Source organism: Capricornis sumatraensis, chromosome 2 (assembly GCF_032405125.1).
Source record: "Capricornis sumatraensis isolate serow.1 chromosome 2, serow.2, whole genome shotgun sequence".
NCBI classification, from domain to species: domain Eukaryota; kingdom Metazoa; phylum Chordata; class Mammalia; order Artiodactyla; family Bovidae; genus Capricornis; species Capricornis sumatraensis.
This window is the reverse complement of record NC_091070.1, coordinates 67,148,881-67,171,826: the sequence shown is the minus strand read 5'-3', so window position 1 is coordinate 67,171,826 and position 22,946 is coordinate 67,148,881. Positions and strand designations below refer to the sequence as shown.

Here is a 22,946-nt window from a genome sequence, read left to right as displayed (position 1 = left end):
CACTAGGCTCCTCTGTCCCTGAGATTCTCCAGGCAAGAATACTGGAGTGGGTTGCCATTTCCTTCTCCAATGAATGAAAGTGAAATGTGAAAGTGAAGTCGCTCAGTCATGCCAGACTCTTAGCGACCCCATGGACTGCAGCCTACTAGGCTCCTCCGTCCATGGGATTTTCCAGGCAAAAGTACTGGAGTGGGTTGCCATTGCCTTCTCCATTCCTTCCTCTACCCCTCAGCTGTTTCACAATGAAAACAGCTTCAGTTTATTTCTGAGTGTTTTTTTTTAAACTAGTACATGGTCACTGTTATAAATTCAAATGGTTCAGAAAAGTATAAGAAGAAAGAAAAATTACCTGGAATCCCACCATCTTATAAACATGATTAATATTCTGGTCATCATCTCTTAATATCTCTCTTTATGTGTATAAACATAGTTTTAAGTAAATGGTATATCACTTGTACATGCTGTCCTTTATGGATACCAGCATGATTTTCTCACTATATAATCATAAGTAAATATATATACTATATTTACAGGCATATATGACTATATCACAATTTATTATTTACCCTTTGTGCTCCAAATGGGCATTCACTTGGTTTATAGGTCTTGGCCATTATAAATAATATCACAATAAATATTGAACATATATGCTATTTTCTGGTGTTTTTTTTCTGTGACTTTGATTTCTCATTTCCACCAGCAATGTGTACAGAAACTTCCTCCAAAATTTTTGCCTGTGGCAGGTACCATCACTTGCCGGGAGCCAGTGTGAGGAATCCCGCCCGTGACAAGGTCATGAGGAAGGAAGCTGACATACGCAAGACGTGCTCAGACTTCAGGGACCCCTCTGGAAATTCCTAAGCATGTACCCCAACAAAAATCTGCCGGTTTTTGTGCTCTGCTTTTCCACTCTTCTGACATTTTCTGGAAAAAGTCAATTCAGGGCTTTAGTCTTCTGCATTTGAAAGAGTGTTTCAATCCAAAAACTGCTCTGATGGCTTTCTAGCCTGCCTGCAGGACTCGTACAGCTGCGCATGTGATTGTTTGAGGCCTCCTGACCGCAGGAGGCACAGGAAGCTTAAAACATCCTAGGAATGTAGGAGCTTCCGAGGAGTCAAAATCTTTAGAATAGGACTGATTAAAAGTTTCATTTGTTGAGTCAATGCTTGCTGCTAAATTTTCATATCCTTTTATTTTTAGATATAGTTGGTATATAGAAAAACAAGTAGTAGACCTTGTATTAGCAACATTAGATCTTTGAGTTAAGTACCTTCTTTGTTATAACCCACTGCACCTTTGTTCTATAGAGATGTAACTTTAATGCTTTAAGGAGATGCAGATTAAAGAAAAACACTTCAGGAGAAACAAAATTAACATTCACTAAGGAAGACAGCCAAAAAGTGTTAACAAGCCTCTTGGCCAGAAGATAATGTAAATCACCTGAGACCTTTTGTATACAAAATTATATACAGAAAGAGTCTGGGTTGCGAACGCTACATAATTTTGTGTTACCCATTGATCTCCGTGTTTTATCAAAAGTATAAAAGGCCTTCTGAACAATAAAGGATGGGACCAGCTTCTCGGACCAGCTTCTCAGACCAGTTTCTCGAACCAGTTTCACGAACTAGTCTCTCGGCCTGGTTTCTTGGGAATCTGGCTCCCCCCGTGTCTCTCTCTATCTTCTTCTCTCCCTTTCCCTCTCTCTGCTCTTTACTTTAATTTCAGGCTGAATCTCCACCTGGGGCGCGGAGGCTCGCCAGGTCTACTTACTTGCCCTGGCTGTTAAGACCCGCGTGAAAGGGAGCTTAAGGCGAGGCACCCTTAGATATTCAAGCGGGCGCCGGTGGCCCAACGTAGATGGTGCAAATTCCTTGTCTGGAATTTTATTGGTCTTCCGCGTAAACCAAGCTATTCAGCCCTCTTCCTCCACTACTACACTATAGTTTCTTAATCTAATCTTATATCAATCAATAAACAAGTCTTTCCATGCCAACGCCGTCCACCCTTCGAATTCCCTGGATCCACCGGGGCTGGACCCCGGCAATCACTTCTCATTGATCTTTGCTAATCAATGGCTGAGAAGTTATATAAAGACTCAGAAGGGGTAGTCCCTAAGAGCAGTGCCCTAGGCTTTGCGGATAAGACATCTTTGTAGGGCATATACTTTTCAGAATGGATCACTGTAACATTTCTGGAAACCCATCCAGCCAGTTTGGGATTGAACACTGCTCTAATCCACCGTAAGCTCAGTAACAGATCTACTTGAGTCAAGCAGGCCCTCCTACATCATGCTCTGTCTCCCAGATCATATACACTTCTTCTGTGGGGGTTAGCACCCACAAGAATGTTAGCATGCATTACACTTGGGTGCCTACTCCACTGCATGCCAGATGAGGAAGACAGAGTGTCAGGAGAGGAAAACAGAAAGAAATCGTGTGCACCAGAGGAAAGCTACAATCCGCAACAAGCCAGTCCCCAGAATTGTAGTATAACTCCAATGCAAAAAACATTCATTCTGAGAAAGTCAGAGTAGGATGAGAAATTAGGTAATTGGGGGTGCCAGCTAGAAGCAGAAATGGAAAATCACTTCTACAAAATTTTACTGGGAGGTGGGGCGGGGGGGACGGGTGTGCCTGAAGAAGTCATGGAAATCCTGCTTCCATTCCCCAGGCCTTGCCCTCAGCTTCCCTTTCATCTGGCTGTGCCTGAGTTATATCATTTTATGATCAGCTGAGGATCTCGGACTCCAGTAAGCATCCTCTGAGCTTGAAGACTGATCTAGAGGCAGAAAAGCCCATGACTGAGCCACCGGGAGCGTCATTCCAGATGGACTTGGTGGGCAGACCAGGAAGCTAGCTCAGTTGCCATCATAAAGGCTTTCCTTCCAGCCAATCAGTGTTTTCAGGCAGTCCTGGCACCTCGAACTAACCCTAGGGAGTATCAAATATTGAGAACTCACACAAAGGAAATCACTTGACTATAAGACCCAGCATCACCAAACCACCAGTAACCACCCTTAGATGAGTGCAGGACGCCTCATCTAAACAACAAACAAAACAAAAATACAAACCCAGTCATTAGCAGACAGGATTACCACCTCACTCAGCCTTGCCCATCAGAGGAGAAACACACAAACAAAAACTCAGCACAAATCTCACCCTATATGAAGTTTACACAAACCACTGGACCAACCTTAGGAGGGCAGAAACCAAAAGGAAGAAAGAATTCAACCTTGAAGCCTGGGAAAAGGAGACCTCAAACACAATAAGCTAAAAAAAATAATGAAAAGGCAGAGAAATACTATACAAATGAAGGAACAAATTGGAAACACAGAAGTCCAAATAAATGAAGAGGAAATAGGCAAACTAATTGAAAAAGAATTCAGAATAGTGATAGTAAAGATGATCAAAAACCTTGAAAAATTTACTATTCAGCAAAGGACATTGAGAGGGCGTACACTTCTGAAAAGTATCTACAGCTGAAATAAAGACAGGACCCAGGGATGCTTGAGAGCTAAAAAATATTTCCAGAAAGGGGGACCACACAGGAAGATGGACCTAGTTTTAGCAGGGAATGTGGGAAAAAGGCTCAGAAGCTGATGGGCTCTGGGAGTCCTTACCTCTTCATGTTCTCCTCTCTCTAAGCCCAACATGCTAGCCACTGGAAGGTCCTCCCATAGTGCAAGGGGCTCCTCCAGGATCTGCAGAGAGCAGGGTAGAGCAAGGCATGACCACTGCAGACCTGGGGCAAAGCCAGAACACCCATAACATCAGTGCACACACATGACCTGTTTCCTTTTTGTTCCTATAACCTTTCCAAATGGCATTTACACAAAATTCATCTTGTCAATGGTTTTTAAATCATACAGAACACATCAGCATCTATGATCAAAATCCATCATTCTCGTAAAAGCTGCTTCTTCAAAGCTCTTTTTGGAGAAACTGAAGCCAATGGAGGTCTAAAAGCAGCTGCAAATGTGCCAGAAAGGTCATCTCCAAGAAAGAACCTTGATTTACTGAAACAGTGTACCCCCAGGGAATAGCAAACGTGAGAATTCAAATAAAAAGGAGAAAACATTTCTTACCATTAATTAGCAAAAATAAAAATTTATAAGAGCAAGTATAAAAGAGTATGGGGATATGAACATCTTTATATGTTTTTGGCGGACAAGTAGATTGCTATAGTGATGGAAAGTAACCTAACAGTATCTACTAAGTGCATGTATCTTCAGCAGTCCTACTTTTGTGAAACTACTGTACAAACAAAACAATCAATATTTATTGATTCTTTCAGCTATATTTTATTCAGATATATTTGCTGAAGGATTGTTAACCATGATCCCCAAATTTGAAAACAATCTGAATGCCCATCATTAGGATAAACTGTGGCATGTCCCTATAGGAAGATACAGAAATATATAGAAAGATACATCTCAGGCTGTCAACAGTGATTACTTCAAGCAAAGTGGTATGCGGGGATGACATAATAAAAAAAAACTGGTAAAGAAACTGCCTGCCAATGCAGGAGATGCAAGAGACACAAGTTTGATCCCTGGGTTGGGAAGACCCCCTGGAGAAGGGGATGGCAACCCACTCCAATATTTTTGCCTGGAGAATCGCATGAAAAAAGGAGCCTGGCAGGCTGCAGTCCATAGGATTACAAAGAGTTGGACACAACTGAAGTGACTTAGCAAGCATACATACATAATACATGGGTGTAACAATTTGTTTCTAAACTAAAAAAAAAAAGTGAAATATGTTTAAATACACACACACAACTTTTATTTCTAGCCAGCTTTAGTATGATGCTGAAAATGTCAGCTTTAGAGGTTAATTTTTTTATTTCCAAAAGTCCATTGTTGAAATACAGATATTTCTCAAGTTGTTTGTTGGCCCTTACCACCTGGAAAGATGATGTTTTGCTCACTTTCCAGCAGTGACAGCAGCCCGGGGGAACTTCCTTACCTAGGACAGGTAGGAGCCTACGTGGGGAAGAAAGGGGCGAAGGTGCCCCACAGCTCCTGGCTGATGGGCCCACATCTTGCTGACCCTGAGGGAGAGACATTGAATGGAGAGGTTGATAAGCCTGGTGTTTCCCACTTTTGCTTGAGGCCAGTATGATGCTGCTCAGGCTCCCTTCCTGGTTCACTGGGGGTGAGCATCAGTATGGAGTTGGCCCCTGCCAGCTAAAAGGGCAGTCCACAGGGACCTCAAGGGAGTCACAGACTTAGCACTGGCTGAGACAACAGCAGTGATCAAAGGTGCCAGACATGGTTTCTTGTAATCAACTTGGGAAACAGGACAAGTAATCACAAAAGTGTGATTTTCCTCAGCTCCAATAAAATGGAAATGCCTGTCCTTGTTATAGAGAATCAGAAGAATCAATAAGGAGTTTGAGGAGACATCAACATGTCCTATGGGCATATAAACCACTGCTTTCACGCTGATGTGAACCTGAGGGCTGAGGCTCTTCAGCCTGGACAAGTACAGACAAAAATGCCCTCCTCCCACATTGCCTGCGGGCCTGTTGCTTCAGGCTGGAGTAACTAGAATGGAGGCAGAAGTGCAAATGTTGGAAAGAACGACTGCTCACCAACTTCAGCGAGCACTTACTGCCTAAGGCTTTACAAAGGTCATGTGCACTTTACAAGTACCCTTTGAGATTGGTTCTATTTAACCCACTCCAGTATTCTTGGGCTTGCTTGGTGGCTCAGAGGGTAAAGAATCCGCCTGCAGTGCAGGAGACCTAGGTTCGATCCCTGGGTTGGGAAGATCCCCTGGAGAAGGGAAAGGCTACCCACTCCAGTATTCTGGCCTGGAAAATCCCATGGACAGAGGAGCCTGGCAGGCTACAGTCCATGGGGTCACAAAGATTCGGACACATCTGAGCGACCTTCACTTTCATTTTCACAGATGAAGAAACTAAGGCACTAGCAGTTAAGTCATGGTTCAAGTTTATAGAAATAGGAAGTAGGGGAGCTGGAATTCAATCCCAAGCAGTCAGCTTGCAAAGTCTAGGATAAAACCACCACATCACATTGCCTTTGTAGGATGAAACAACACCTGAATGCAACCCTGGATACTGAGAACAAGGACCAAAGATGTGTTCTGGAAATGATCTTAACTCTGGTGGGATGGATCTTTGAAAAACCTTGGCTTGAATATGGAAGCCATGAGATGAGAAACAATGCCAAAGTTCCAGGTGAGGTGTAGATATAGAAAACAAGAAGTTTACAGCATTACCAATACTCTGGGGCAGAATCTATCAAAGCCCTGTAGAGTGAGGTTGCAGGTGCCTGCAGGGAAAGGTAACTCACTCTGGGGCGTCAGGGTGAGCTTAGGACACACTCAGAGGACTTGAGAATATAACCGCTTGATAGCCTCTGGTCAAAAATTAAAATAAGAAAAGCTACTTAAGCCAAACCTATATAGTGGAATTTGTTAGACTACTTTCCCTGTTGTATGTATTCACTTATTACTTTGAATTTATCAGCACTGTTCCTACCTCACCTGAAAACTTGGCCATCTGGCTTTACAGAGAGTTTAAACATCTCCCTCGAACAAAGTTGGCCCAGAGAGAAGTCCCCCTCTCTTCTCTTTGAGCAGGAACCACTCTGCTGCCCACTATATCAAACAACTCTAATCCTAAGCCAAGAGAAATGAAAACACAGGTCCACAGAAGAACTTGTAAACAAGTATTCATAGCAGCACCATTCATAATAGCCAAAAAGTTAAAACAACCCAAATATTAATCAACTGATAAAGATAATATATTATATCCACATAGGAGTATTATTCAGTCATAAATAGGAATGAGGTTCTGATACATGCTATAACATGCATGAACTCAAAAACATATACTAAGTGAAAAAGCCACTCACAAAATATGACATATTATTTGAGTCCATTTGTATGATACACCAGAATAGGCAAGTTCTTAGGGACAGAGAGTAGATTAGCAGTTGCCTAGGGCTAGAGGGCCTGGAGGAGGGCATGGGAGCCCACTCCTGTATTCTTGCCTGGAGAATCCCATGGACAGAGGAGCCTGGCGGGCTACAGTCCATAGAGTCACAGAGTCAGACACGACTGAAGCAACTTAGCACACAGGCACGCTCAGGGCTGGGGGGTAAGGAGGAAATGGGGACTGACTGCTAATGGGTTCACTTTTGGAGTGAAGAAAATGTTCGAAAACTGATTGTGGTGCTGGTCGTACAACTCTGTGAATATGCTAAAAACCCATTGACTTGTACACTCTAAAAAGGTGAACTATCCAGTTAAGTGAAGTTTATCTCAATAAGGCTGTTATTGAAAAAGATTAAAAAAAGTTTCAGTGAGTGCCTGAAGGTTTGGGGCACAGAAAAGAGAGAAGCCTTAATATGCATTTCATTACATTTCCCTTAGACATTGCTTTTAGTGACTATTACAGGGAATGTGGTCTCCTGAATCAGACAGAATATAAAGACAGCTGGTACAGAAGCATGTCTAGCATCTCACACAGGGTCCCCCATTTCATGCACCAGAGGAATTTGGCCTTGCTCCCCCAGTGGGGTGAGCCTCCTGCTCCCCAGGAAGCCACAGAACAGGGCAGCAAATAGACATACAATGTTTTGCTTTGAAGACATTCTCTCTCTTTTTCTCTGACTCACCCACTCACATGCACACACCAAAAACCCATTTTCTAATACTTCCCCCCAGTGTTACAGTACCTCCTCTGTCTCTCTGTTTTCTTCTTTCATAGTTCAGCAAACAGCTTACTCATTTCAGAAGAGCAAGTTTGTTGCAACCCACTAATAATAAATCACAGGCATAATTAGAACCACAAGCCTAGCATAGCTAGTTCTCTTAGTGAAAAAGTCTGGTTATGAATATTTTTCATAAAATTAAAGAATAACTGCTTAAGAGTTCTAAATCCACTGATGGGCAAAAAGCTATACAATTAAGGTAAAAACAAAAATCTTACATTCCACAAAGATTTATTACAAGAAAGAAGTCAATCAATCATTCTGCTTTTTTAGAGATTTGAACAAGAGAAAACAGGAATTGATTGCATCAGAGAAACTTTTTTAAAAATAAAAAAGGAATATTTTGTCCTTAAGGATGATTAAGCCCTTTAATAAACTTCCTGGAAAGGCTATGAAATCTCCTTCCCTTAAGGGTCGTATCATTGTTATCACTTGAGATCAGATTTGGCTAAACATGAAATAGTAGCTTAAGCAAGGCGAAAAAAAAAGTGTTTGTCTCATCTAAGAATCTGGCGACTGTTCAGGGCTGCTTACAGTGGCTCTGCTCAACAAAATTCTCAACATCTTTCCAGCTCACCATTCCATCATCCCAAATAGGGAACCCCCATCCTCATAGTACAAGGGGACAACTAAAGCTCATGAAACACAGCAGTATTTCAGGCAGCAGGGTGAGAGAAGGGATGAGCTGGGAGAAGGGCAGCATGTGTCAACTGTTCTTAAGAAAAATTCCAGGAATCTATCATGTGATGTTTTGCATTGGTTACAGGACCACACTGGTTGCCATGGAGCCTGTCTTTATCTAAGCAGCCATGTGTCCACGCTCACTGGCTTCAGTCATGTCTGACTCTTTGTGACCCGATGGGCTATAACCCGCCAGACTCCTCTGTCCATGGGATTCTCGAGGCAAGAATACTGGAGTGGGTTGCCAGTCCCTCCTCCAAGAGATCTTCCCGACCCCAGGATTGAACCTACTTCTCCTGTATTACAGGCGAATTCTTTACCCACTGAGCAACCTGGGAAGCCCCTAAGCAGCCATGTGCCCACCTAAAAATCAGGGTTTCTATTATGATGGAAAGAGCAGGAAAAGCTACTGGAGACCATCCCACAGTCTCTGCCACTGTCTTCAATGCTCATTTCTTTTACTTGGACAGACACTTCAAAGGCATTTCTTTTTACAAAAAGTGCACAGAAGCTGAAAGACAAAGAGAAAGGAGTTTTTCACACTTTGGGTACTCAGAGATATTTGAGTACCTCCCTATTATCCACAATTTGGGACAAATTTTTACCTTTGTTCTGCTTTAGGTTTGAGAAAGGATGCAATTATCCTAACCCCAAATAGCCAGAATATTATCAAGTACAGGATAAATAATCAATAAATAAAACTATAAATTAAATAAATAAGAAAAAAGATGAATAAGCCCCCCCCCAAAAAAATCCTTATTGTCAAGCTCTTGCACTTAATGCATCACCTGAGGCAGTCCACATGTGATATCAAACAATCACTTAAATGGGCTACACTGCTGAATCTGGTAGATTCCACCTAAACTCCTACAGCAGAACCAGCTCTTGGAGAGGATATTTTTACCTGCAGTAACTCATATAGTCCAAACTATCAGACTCCAGTACAGTGGAGAACAGTGGACAGTTCATGACCTCCATAGATTTCAGATGAATAAACTCTGGTTTAAATTATGCTGCTTTAAATAATGTATAAAGTGCTTTTTATATATAATAAATAATCATAAATACAGATATATAATTATTTTTCAGATTTTATTAATAAAATTACTAATAACAATAATAAGGATGTAATAAATACTTGATCCTAGAGACAAATACAGATTTTCTTTTTGAAAAGTGAAAATTGGAATATTTCTTGCCGTATTAATAAACAAGAATGACATAGTCATCCAGGATTCCAGCACTCCAATGTGAGTTCCTGAGCCAAAGGGCACTCAATGGGCTTCCCAGGTGGCTCAGTGGGTAAAGAATCTGCCTACAGTGCAGGAAATACAGGCAGAGGCTGCTTCAATCCCAGTCAGGAAGATCCCCTGGAGCAGGGCAGGCAACCCACTCCAATATTCTTGTCTGAAGAATCCCAGGGACAGAGAAGCCTGGAGGGCTACAGTCCAGAGGGTTACAAAGAGTCAGACACTACTGAAGTGGCTGAGCATACACTCAAGGGCACTTAGGAAGGGGTCAAAAACTGCTATCTAACAGCCATCAGGACTGCAGCTACTCCCTATTGTAAGCCCCAGGGGAGCTCAGGATGTGAAAAAACACAGAATGCTGATTTAGGATAGCTGAGACGCATATGCAAGGAATGATTTCAGTGAGCCCAGACTATTGCATCCTCCTATACATAAAAAAGCACTAAATTCATTAGCTTGAGATATCTGGTTCTCTTTAATTAACAATAATCTTTTGATGTTCAGACTACCTGCCCTTATTGCAAAACTTCTTTATTACCTGGCTCCTCCCCTCACCTCCTTACAGCAGTTCTCTCAGGGTTACTTGACATGCTGTCTCCAGGGCTTGAAGTCCTAAAAATTCCCACTGAATAAAATATAATTCTTAACTTTCAAGTTGTGACTATTTTTTAAGTGAAAGACAGGTGAAGGACAGGGAAACCTGATGTGCTCCAGTTCATGGGGTTGCAGAGTCAGACATAACTGAGCAACTGAATAACAACAGCATATTTTAAGTTGACAAAAGTACACAATTTTTTTTGTGTGTGTGTATAATTTTTTGTATACACACACACAAAAAAAGTATATACATAATGATTTATGTATACAAAAAATTGTATACATAAAAAAGTATACAATAACAGAAGTATACAATTAAGTTGACAAAAGTAATTTAAAAATTAATTTAAACAATGATATACCGTCTAGTCAAGGCTATGGTTTTTCCAGTGGTGATGTATCGATGTGAGTTGGACTGTGAAGAGGGTTGAGCGCTGAAGAATTGATGCTTTTAAACTGTGGTGCTGGAGAAGACTCTTGAGAGTCCCTTGGACTGCAAGGAGATCCAACCAGTCCAGCCTAAAGGAGATCAGTCCTGGGTGTTCATTTGAAGGACTGATGTTGAAGCTGAAACTCCAATACTTTGGCCCCCTGATGGAAAGAATTGACTCATTGGAAAAGCCCCTGATGCTGGGAAAGATTGAGGGCAGGAGGAGAGGGGACGACAGAGGATGAGATGGTTGGATGGCATCAGTGGCTCAATGGACATGGGTTTGGGTGGACTCTGGGAGTTGGTGATGGACAAGGAGGGCTGGCGTGCTGCGGTTCATGGGGTCGCAAAGAGTCAGACACGACTGAGCGACTGAACTGAACTGAACTGAACATGATACCTAGACAGTCATTGTGGAATTATTTTTATATAAGAAGACTGTCATTTCATTTCCTACTAAAGCCAATTAAAACAAATATCTGTGGAGTTATCCTAATTGCCTAGGCTAATTATGACAATGTATGCATGTGTGCATACTCAGCCACTTTAGTTGTGTCTGACCCTTTGCGACCCTATGGACTGGGCCTGCCAGGCTCCTCTGTCCATGGGATTCTCAAGAATACTGGAGTGGGTTGCCATGCCCTTCTCCAGGGGATCTTCCTGATTGCCAGATCAATCAGGCAGGCATCTGCCTGTGTCTCCTCGGTCTCCTGAACTACAGGTGGACCCTTAATCCACTGAACCACCTGGGAAGCCCATGACAATGTATACATGTCTGTCATTCTGTGCTGAAAGGGTGATAATCACAGCCATCAGTTCCCCACAGATTACAATGCCTCCACAACATTTTAAGCTCTCCATGTTATCTCTTTCTTTGCTATGTGTAAATCTGCACTGTCATCATCTGAATGAAATGTGGTACTCCTAACTCACCATGTAATATAGAATCTTGAACCACTGTGTATCAGGAGACTCTAGTCCCATAGCCCTTTCCCAACCCCCTTTGTACAAGAAAGAGAAATTCAGAGACTTTATAAGAAACTTTAGCCAGTGCTTTGAACACAGGGATATAAAAAGAGACAAATTTCTGGGAGTTTGGGAGAAGGAGATAATCTCAGCTTAGCAGAAAGAATAGAGAAGATGCAATTTAAATGAAGAAGACACAAGAAGACAATGTAGAATCAGAACCTGATGGTTGAAATGGAAAAGGAAATCAGTGTGACTGATACCCTGATGTCACAGGGCATTCAGACTTTGAAGAACATGTGTGAAATGTGCCATTTGAATCTGAAGAGGGTTGGTGCCCTGGAAGTAGCACAAACCAGCACAAAATGGCCTCACTTGTATATATGTATAAGGGAAATTATAAACAAAAAAAATTATACTTCTAAATCATTATTCTTATTATCCTTAGTTTAGTCCATCATTAGAATAACCTAGGCATTAAATACAAATGAAAACTACAGTGAGGTACTACTTCACACTAGCCAGAATGTCCATCTTCAAAAAATCTACAAACAATAAATGCTAGAGAGGGTGTAGAGAAAAGGGAACCCTCTTACACTGTTGGTGGGAATGTAAATTGATATAGTCACAATGGAGAACAATAGAAGGTTGCTTCAAAAAAACTAAAAATAGAACTATCATGTGACCCAACAATCCCACTCCTGGAGATTTATCCAGTTCAGTTCAGTTCAGTCCCTCAGCCATGTCTGACTTTGCGACCCCATGGACTGCAGCACACCAGGCTTCCCTGTCCTTCACCAACTCCCGGAGTTTACTCAAACTCATGTCCATTTAGTCGGTGTGTTGCAGGCACACGTTCCGGGAAACAAACTCACTCAGACGGACAATGCAGATAGTGGAGTGCAGTTTATTACACTGGCGGGCCCAAGGCAGAGTCTCCTCTTAGCCTAGGACCCCAACCAGTTTTTGTGGAAACTTTATATATCTTAAGTGGACGTGCCCAAACCACCTCCCTAAATTCCCCGAAACTAGTCTGAACAAAGGAAAAGAAAGATACAATCAAAGTTAACCCGTGATTCATATGCCTTAAGCCTAGGTAGTTAACAGTGGACAATTATCAATAGGCCTGTGGTCATACCCCAATAAGCATAATAGAATGTATGATTCTATTTGGTTACACAGATAATTAGGGTATTGCCAGGGTCCAGCCCTGGTGGATCCAGGGTAATTTGAAGGGGAGACGGAATCAGCGTCCTAGGAAAAAGCTATTTAATTAGAAATACAAAGAGAGATTAGAAAGGAATAGTGTAGTAGGAAAATTAGTGGAGGAAAAAGAGGCTGAATAACTTGGTTTACGTGGGATACCAATAAAGCTTCGAGACAAGAAGCTTGCACCACCTACGTAGGCCATCAATGCCCACTTGAATAGTGGAGGGTGTCCCTCCTTGGGCTCCCTCTCACGTGGATCTTAAAAGCCAGGGCAAAATTAGCAGGCTTGGCAAGCACCCATGCTCCAGATGGGAATTCAGCCAGAGAAACGGAGAACAAAAATGAAACGACACGAGGGAATCAGTCTTTCTAGAAACTGATCCATTTTCTTTATTTTTAGGTTTGCTTATATATTTTTTGTTATACATAGGGATGAATTCAGAGTCACGTGGGGTCAGCAGACCTGACCCTTGTCAAAATCAGGTGCTTCATATAAAATTATACAAAGGTCTTAGGGGTTTTACATCATCTTCTGGCCATGGGGCCTCCTGACATTTTATGGCCCTTTCTGATAATGGTCAGTCAACCAGAAAACTTATTTTTTCCAGAGGTGATTTTTTTCTTAAAGTAGACGCCACCCTCCAAATAAAGTTGCATTCCTATAGGGTGAGGGTGTAGTGGGTTACAATCAAGAAAGGAATTTACTTAGCCTAAGGTTTAACATGATTAATCTTAAAGGTTAATACTTATTTTTCCTATATGCTAGTTATATTCATTATAAGGGCAGGGAATATGGAGATTTAGCAGCAAATATTGGCTCAACAAATGAAAAACCCTTCACCAATACAATTTTTAATCAACCCACTAATACTATACTAATAATTTTGTAACTTCTCAAAAGAATCTGTATATAGAAAGTTTAAAGCATCTCGTGCCTCTCACGGTTGGGAGGCTGTAAACAATCACATGCGGCTGGACGAACCTGCTCAGGCAGGCTAGAGAACCTCAGAGGAGTTTGTAAGTTGAAACACTCTTGTCACGCCCAGGAATTTTTATTAACTTGGAGCTGTAAGTTAACTCCTTCTCCAAAAGAGGTGGTGGGGAGTCAGCCCCCCATAAAGTCAGAGGTATAGGTGAGAGCATAAAACAGTAAAGTAGGCACTCTGATTTGGGGGTAGATGCTCGGGAACAGGGGGTCTACTGAGACTCGATCTCACCTTTGCGTAATGCCGAGCCTCCTTCCTCATGACCTTTGCCACGGCGGAGTTCCCCACGCTGGCTCCCAGCAGGGTATTCTTTTAGGCAATGGAGGGGATCTTCCTTCCGGGGGCTCGTTTTCCAGTTGGTATGTAGTTTCCATCGATACTGGACATATAGCTCAAAGTCCACAGTCTGGCCCAAGATGGAGTCCTGCTTTCAAGATAGAGCCTGTTCTGTTTTCTCCTTCAGATGATGCCATCCAACTATCTCATCCTCTGTCGTCCCCTTCTCCTCCTGCCCTCAATCTTTCCCAGCATCAGGGGCTTTTCCAATGAGTCAGCTTTTCGCATCAGGTGGCCAAACTATCGGAGTTTCAGCTTCAACATCAGTCCTTCCAATGAACACCCAGAACTGATCTCCTTTAGGCTGGACTGGTTGGATCTCCTTGCAGTCCAAGGGACTCTCAAGAGTCTTCTCCAACACCACAGTTCAAAAGCATCAATTATTGGGCACCCAGCTTTCTTCCTAGTCCGGCTCTCAAATCCATACATGACTACTGTATGGATTTGACTATGGTCCAGTCAAACCATAGCCTTGTCTAGACAGACCTTTGTTGGCAAAGTAATGTCTCTGCTTTTTAATATGCTAAGTTGGTCATAACTTTCCTTCCAAGGAGTAAGTGTCTTTTAATTTCATGGCTGCAATCGCCATCTGCAGTGATTTTGGAGCCCAAAAAAATAAAGTCTGCCACTGTTTCCACTGTTTTCCCATCTATTTGCCCATAGAAAAATGTAATTCCAAAAGATACATGCACTCCAATCTTCATTTCAGCATTATTTACAATATCCAAGACATGGAAACAACCTAAACGTCCATCAACAGAGGAATGGATAAAGAAGATATGGTATGTATATGCAACGGAATATTGTGTGTATTCAGTTGCTCAGTTGTGTCTGACTCTTTGCTACCCTATGGACTATAGCCCACCAGGCTCCTCTGCTCATGATATTTACCAGACAAGAACACTAGAGTGTATTGCCATTTCCTACTCCAGGGGATATTCCCAACTCAGGAACTGAACCCATGTCTCTTGTGTCTCCTGCATTGGGAGGAAGATTCTTTACCACTAGTGCTTCCCAGGTGGAATATTACTCAACCATAAAAATGGACAAAATTGTGCCATCTGCAGAGATACGCCTGGACCTGGAGACTTTCATACAGAGTGAAGTAAGTCAGAAAGAGAAAAATAAATTTCATATATTAACACATATATGTAGAATCTAGAATATGGTACAGACGAACCTATTTGCAAAGCAAATAGGAGACACAGACACAGAGAACACATGTATGGACACTAAGAGGGGAAGAGGGTTGGGATAAATTGGGAGATTGGGATTGACATACGTATGTGCATGCATGTAGGCCTAGTTCACTTCAGTGTATCTGACTCTTTAAACCCTCTGGACTATAGCCCGCCAGACTCCTCTGTTCATGGAATTCTCCAAACAAGAATACTGGAGTGGTTTGTCATGCCCTCCTCCAGGGGATCTTCCCAACCCAAGGATTGAACTCACATCTCCTGCGGCTCCTGCACGGCAGGCAGATTCTTTACTGCTGAGCCACCAGGTAAGCCCTGACATATATATACTACTTATATATAAGGTGGATAACTAACAAGAACCTACTATATAGCACAGGAGGAGAAAAAAGAAGATACAATCTGTTTGTAAGACATATATAAGTTAACCTTAAAAACAGATTCCAATATATATTAGGTACAGACAAATACTGCTTGATTCCACTTATACGAGGTACCTAGAATAGTCAAATTCGTATAGCCAGAAAGTACACTGGTAGATGTCAGGGGCCAAGGAGTGGTGGTGGAGGGGAATAAAGAGTTAGTGTTTAATGGGGACAGAGTTTCAGTTTAGGAGGGTAAAAAATTGAGGAGATGGATGATGGTGAGAGTCATAAAACAATGTGAATGTATTTAGTGTCACTGAACTGTATAGTTAAATATGGTTAAAAAGGTATGTTCTATATTATGTGACTTTTACCATAATAAAAAAAAAATTTTTTAAGAGATTTACTATCTAGCCACTCCCACCCCACATACCACCACCACCATGATAGTTGCCATCAACTGAAGCAGAACTCCAGGTCAGCCCCAGTGACAGTGAATCAAACAGCCACTCTCAGAAATATATTTTGCGAGTTAGCCTACATCTGGTGTTTGAACTTACCAGTTGATTGACAAAGCAATAACACACTCTGCTTGTGCAAACGATTATTATATAAGCATAGCTCTGCTGGAGGAGGGGAAAAAAGCCAAATTCCCAGCTAAGATGTCATCAGGATTCAAAATGCAATAAATCTCTTTCTAGAGTAGGTATGATTTTTAAAATACCACACATCCGATGGCAGCAGATGCAGTTAACAAGGAAGAAAATGCTGACTTCAACAACAACAAAAAATAGTTTAAAGATCTGGGAATTTAGCTCAGTTTCAGAACACAGGGTAGCAAGTACTCTTTTTCTATGTGATTTTGACTCACTTCCCTCATTTAATTTTCCCTTCAGCTCCAGGGGAGGCCTGTAAAGCTGAGAGCAAAAGCTATTAAACTGCTATGAAGATATTACTCGGTCACTTTCCACTCAAGTTCTCTTTCCACTGCTGAAAGTAGAAAGAATAGTTAATAAAGTGTCAGAGGGATTACTACCATTGCTCATCAAGTTTTACCCAAACCTTAATGCCACACAATTAACAGAATGATAATATATAATAAAGCCCTGCAAAATCCCCAGTATTTTTTTCATGGCCCTTCCAACAAGGAGTAAAATCAAGGGCAGATTTCCCCAATATCCTCTGGACATAATCTAAATAGTACAGAACAACAGAAAAGTGGTCCTCTAATGTCAGGACTCGTGAATATGACATGGGGTGCTTATAAAAATGTAGTTTTCTGCTGCTTTCCCCAAACCTGCTGATTCACAGTCTATGGCATTGGGTCAAGGAATCTGTATTTAATAAGCCCCTACATGATCTTGAAAAGGTAATTTCATATCACACTTTGGAAAACACTGCTATAGAAAGTACATTTCACCTCAACCCACATCACATGCCTGGCAATTTAGCTTTTCACCTATCCCAGTATCCAAATCACAACTAGACAGTGTTAATGGTTCTACCAGAGACACAGGTCAGATGGAAGTGGGGGGAGGGAGAATGGTGAGTAATGAACAGAGATCAAGAAATCTTCTTTGAAACTGGTCTTAGTCACCCAATAGGAGCCCCTCCACATCACCAACCTCTGACTGATGGAAAATAAAAGATTAGGAGAGAATTTGGAGCAAGAACCAATAGGACACATAGATCTTGGCCCAGGAAGTACCCATCTTTTCCCTTGGTTTGCTGCCTTAAGGAGAACATATATTCAGGTCACTTCAGTTCAGTCGCTGAGTCATGTCCGACTCTTCGCAGCACACCAGGCCTCCCTATCCATCACCAACTCCCGGAGGTCACTCAGACTCACGTCCATCGAGTCAGTGATGCCATCTAGCCATCTCATCCTCTGTTGTCCCCTTCTCCTCCTGCCCCTAATCCCTCCCAGCATCAGAGTCTTTTCCAATGAGTCAACCCTTCGGATTAGGTGGCCAAAGTACTGGAGTTTCAGCTTTAGCATCATTCCTTCCAAAGAAATCCCAGGGCTGATCTCCTTCAGAATGGACTGGTTGGATCTCCTTGCAGTCCAAGGGACTCTCAAGAGTCTTCTCCAACACCACAGTTCAAAAGCATCAATTCTTCAGGGCTCAGCCCTCTTCACAGTCCAACTCTCACATCCATACATGACCACAGGAAAAACCATAGCCTTGACTAGACGGACCTTAGTCGGCAAAGTAATGTCTCTGCTTTTGAATATGCTATTTAGGTTGGTCATAACTTTTCTTCCAAGGAGTAAGCATCTTTTAATTTCATGGCTGCAATCACCATCTGCAGTGATTTTGGAGCCCCAAAAAATAAAGTCTGACACTGTTTCCACTGTTTCCCTATCTATTTCCCATGAAGTGATGGGACCTGATGCCATGATCTTCGTTTTCTGAATGTTGAGCTTTAAGCCAACTTTTCCACTCTCCTCTTTCACTTTCATCAAGAGCCTTTTTAGTTCTTCTTCACTTTCTGCCATAAGGGTGGTGTCATCTGCATATCTTACGTTATTGATATTTCCCCCAGCAATCTTGATTCCAGCTTGTGTTTCTTCCAGTCTAGCGTTTCTCATGATGTACTCTGCATAGAAGTTAAATAAGCAGGGTGACAATATACAGCCTTGACGTCCTCCTTTTCCTATTTGAAATCAGTCTGTTGTTCCATGTCCAGTTCTAACTGTTGCTTCCTGACCTGCATACAGATTTCTCAAGAGGCAGGTCAGGTGGTCTGGTAGTCCCATCTCTCTCAGAATTTTCCACAGTTTATCATGATCCACACAGTCAAAGGCTTTGGCATAGTCAATAAAGCAGAAATAGATGTTTTTCTGGAACTCTCTTGCTTTTTCCATGATCCAGCAGATGCTGGCAATTTGATCTCTGGTTCCTCTGCCTCTTCTAAAACCAGCTTGAACATCAGGAAGTTCACGGTTCACATACTGTTGAAGCCTGGCTTGGAGAATTTTGAGCATTACTTTACTAGCATGTGAGTTAAGTGCAATTGTGCGGTAGTTTGAGCATTCTTTGGCATTGCCTTTCTTTGGGATTGGAATGAAAACTGACCTTTTCCAGTCCTGTGGCCACTGCTGAGTTTTCCAAATTTGCTGGCATATTGAGTGCAGCAGCACTTTCACAGTGTCATCTTTCAGGATTTGAAATAGCTCCACTGGAATTCCATCACCTCCACTAGCTTTGTTCGTAGTGATGCTTTCTAAGGCCCACTTGACTTCACATTCCAAGATGTCTGGCTCTAGATGAGTGATCACACCATCATGATTATCTGGGTCATGAAGATCTTTTTTGTACAGTTCTTCTGTGTATTCTTGCCACGTCTTCTTAATATCTTCTGCTTCTGTTAGGTCCAGACCATTTCTGTCCTTTATCAAGCCCATCTTTGCATGAAATGTTCCCTTGGTATCTCTAGACCTAAACTGTACAAGGCTTTGAAAAATTGAACTGGACAGCCCAGCAATGATCTCAAACCACTCCAATGCCCTCTCAACCTGTTCCCTCCGCAGATCCAACCATAAAACGTGCTGAGATAACTCTCAGACTCTCTTAGGGTGACCGCCCATCCTAGTTTTCTCAGAACAAAGGGATTTTGTGAGATGCAGGACTTCCACTGATGAAACTAAGAGAATTCAAGGCAAACTGAGATGAACTATCTGACTTCAGTAATAAACAGGGGTCACAACTTGTCACCAGTCATGCTGACTGGCTCCTACTAGACACAGATAACCTCTCCATCCTCACCTGGTTTGGAACTACTTTAAACATTCCCCAAGGTCTAGTCCTCAAATCATGTGAGTCACCAGCACCAGGGAGCAACTCCACCAGGATCTCAGACAGAAGGAGGCAGAGTCCGGTAGAATTCTACTTGAGAGGCCATTTCTAGACTAGGCCTATGATTTTTCCAGTAGTCATGTACAGATGTGAGAGTTGGACCATAAAGAAGGCTGAGCACCAAAGAACTGATACTTCCAAATTGTGGTGCTGGTGAAGACTGTTGAGAGTCCCTTGGATAACAAGGCGATCAAATCAGTCAATCCTAAAGAAAACCAACCCTGAATATTCACTGGAAGGACTGAGGCTGAAGATGAAGCTCCAATAATTTGGCCACCTGATGCAAAGAGCCAACTCATTGGAAAAGACCCTGATGCTGGGAAAAATTGATGGCAGAAGGAGAAGAGGGCATCAGAAGATGAGATGGTTGGATGGCATCACTGACTCAATGGATATGAGTTTCAGCAAACTCCAGGAAATAGTATAGCACAGGGAAGTCTGGCATGCTGCAGTTCATGGGGTCACAAAGAGTTGCATACAACTGAGGAACTAAACAACACCCAAAAGTTCTGGTTCAAAAGTAGAAACCTCATAACTCTGAAGTCTTACCAGAGCACTCAGAGAGATTAAGTCATATTTAGTCCTTGCTCTCATATCCAGAATCTGCATGGAGTCTCAGCATCCAGAATCTTCAGCAGAAACCCAGTAATTACAAGTAAGAAAGTTTCCCATTCACCAGACTTTAAATTTACTTTTCCTACTAGATAAGACCTAAGTTAGAGAAAAACTAACAAGTTAACAAAAGATAAATTTCAGACAGTACCTAGTAGTGATAAAGTAAAGAAGGGAGGTACTTACTAGATAATCTTCAGTGATTTCAACCTTGGCTACAACCAGGAACCCCCTGAATGCTCTGGAAACTGATACCTGGGCCACCCGCAGAGGTCTGGATTTAATCAGTCTGTGATGAATTCACCTGGGCTTAGAGATGTTCTTTAACATTACCCTGCTGTTTCCAACATGCAGCCAAAATAGAAAACCCCTGCTTAAAGTTGAAATGGAGGGTCTCTCTGAGAAAGAGACCTGCGCATGGAGACCTTAATGAACAGGAGGGAGCTGAGGAAAGAACACTTGAGAAAGTGCAAGGCTTTTGAGCAGGAATGATAGAAACAATGCAAGCCCTAGGAGGCAGGAGCTTTGTGCCTAGACACTATGCCCACCCAGTGCCTGGAATATTAAAAAAAAAGGCTTCACGTATATTTGTTGAGAAAATTAATTTTAAAAAGGCCAAAATGCCTGAAGTGAAGTGACCAACATGGAGGGAGGCATATGGCAGAGGAAGGAAAAGCAGGCACAGCAGGATTGTGTCCTTCTGAGGGTCATAGGGGAGCTGCTATTGTGTGTACAGTGGAAGACAATGGAGGATTTAAACAGGAAAGTGATGTGGATTACTTTTTTTTTTAAGATCATTCTGGACTTCTACTTCTGGGAAGATGAAACAGATGTACTTTTCCTTATTCTTCCCACCGAGTACAATTTAAAACCTTGGACATGATATGGAAAAAAAGAGAAGAAGACTATGGGAGAGAAGTCAGAAGTTTGGGACCCAGGAACCAATAAGGTGATGAATTCTCTGGGTTTTCATTGTGCCTTCTGTTTCTCAGAGCTGAACGTGTCAGTAAACTGGAAACACCAATGGACCAAGATAAAAACAAAACAATCAAAAAGCCTGCTCCATTCTAGCAAAAGACTAGAAAAGGGGCAGCCTAACAAGATGGAAAACTTTTAGACAATTACTATCCTGGTGGCTCAAAAGGTAAATAATCTGCCTACAATGTGGAAGATCCAGGTTCCATCCCTAGGTTGGGAGGATCCTCTGGAGAAGGGCATGGCAACCCACTCCAGTATTCCTGTTTGGTGAATTCTATGGACCGAGGAGCCCGGTGGGCTCCAGTCCATGGGGTTGCAGAGAGTCAGACACAACTGAGTGACTAACACTTTCACTTTCCAGCCAAATAGCACAGAAAACACTGTCACTCCAGCCATATGTGCCAAGAGAGGCCAAGTGAGGAGCCCAGACTTCCAGCCTTGCCAGGTTGTAAGGGGACCCCATCACCCCCACTAGAATGGTGTCAGAGAAAGCAGAGGAGAGAGTAGGAGCTTTCACCACTGAGCAGTGGTGATCAGGCCAATAAGGTCTATGAAGGCCATAAGGAGGACAGTGACGTGATGCTTCTGCCCTCACACCCAGGGAGGAATCGGCAGGAGCCCAGTAGGGAGCCAGAGCTAAAAACCTACTCAGCTTCCTTGTTGTGCATCAGTGGGACAGAAAGGGGAACCTGGGCCTCTATCCTCATTTTACACTAACAAAGCAGTACTCTTACTTCCCCCGTCATAGTGGAATCAGAGAGCACCAACTAAAATAGGAGGGTAAATAAGATCCTCAACCTCATGACATAATTCCAAAAATGCCCAGGTTTCAACTGAAAAATCGATCATCATGTCAAGAACCATGAAAATCTCAAACTAAATGAAAAAAGATAATCAACAGATGCTAATACCAAAATGACATATGTTACAATTATTTAACAAGCATTTTAAAGCAAAGGCAGGAGGAGTAGGGGATGACAGAGGATGAGGTGGTTGGATGGCATCACCGACTCAAAGGATATGAGTTTGAGCAAGCTCTGGAAGCTTTTGATGGACAGGGAGGCCTGGCATGCTGCAGTCCATGGGGTCACAAAGAGTCGTACACAACCAAGTGACTGGACTGAACTGATGATATATATGTATATAAAATCATCCTGTCAACTGTGGGGAGGATGAACAGTAAAAAAACAGGGGTAGTGAGGGAGAGACCAGTTAGGAGAACATGAAATCACCCAGGTAAGAGATGACTGTCCTACAACTACCACAGTGGGAAGTGAAGCAGAGAAGTGGGTAGATTGGGGATGCACTGTGCAGGTATAAGCAGCAGCATTTGCTGACAGGTTATCTGCAGAGAGTGAAAGAAAGAGAAAAGTGAAAAGTGACTGCGAGGTTCCTTACCTGAACAACTAACTAGATAATGATGCCATTAACTGAAGTGAGGAACAGTCTGTTCTCCACAAATATTTGGGATTTAAGGTTATTGTTCAGTTAGCTTATCCTCTTCTTGAACAACAGTCACAATTTGGATGTCAGTTGTTGCCCCTGCACATTTAGAGCTGCCAAAGTTCCACACAGGTGACGTTGCTTTCAAGAAAAGCAATAAAGAAAACATAAGCCTGAAACGACCAGAAGCAAGGAAGTACTGCTGAGTCAGAAACCCCTGTTTCCACCATTTCTTCAAGAATTGGAATATCAAGAGTAAGAGAAAGCAGGACTTTGTTGCTTACTCTGAATTTGTA

The 22,946-nt window shown here is 42.3% G+C and overlaps 1 protein-coding gene across 2 annotated transcripts in view; it reads right to left on the bottom strand.

The window, feature by feature from the left end:
* The window catches only part of GPR176 (G protein-coupled receptor 176), a 113,564-nt gene that overhangs the window by 19,881 nt on the left and 70,737 nt on the right, over positions 1-22,946 (bottom strand). The window contains exons 3-4 of one of the 2 annotated variants that reach the window (XM_068966510.1): positions 14,588-14,599; positions 8,516-8,540 (exon numbers count right to left, since the gene is read on the bottom strand). The exons of the other annotated variant lie outside the window; for it this stretch is intronic. Of the exons in view, the coding sequence (XP_068822611.1) occupies positions 8,516-8,540; positions 14,588-14,599 (37 nt within the window). The remainder of the gene's footprint in view (positions 1-8,515; positions 8,541-14,587; positions 14,600-22,946) is intronic. 2 annotated transcript variants of the gene reach the window in all.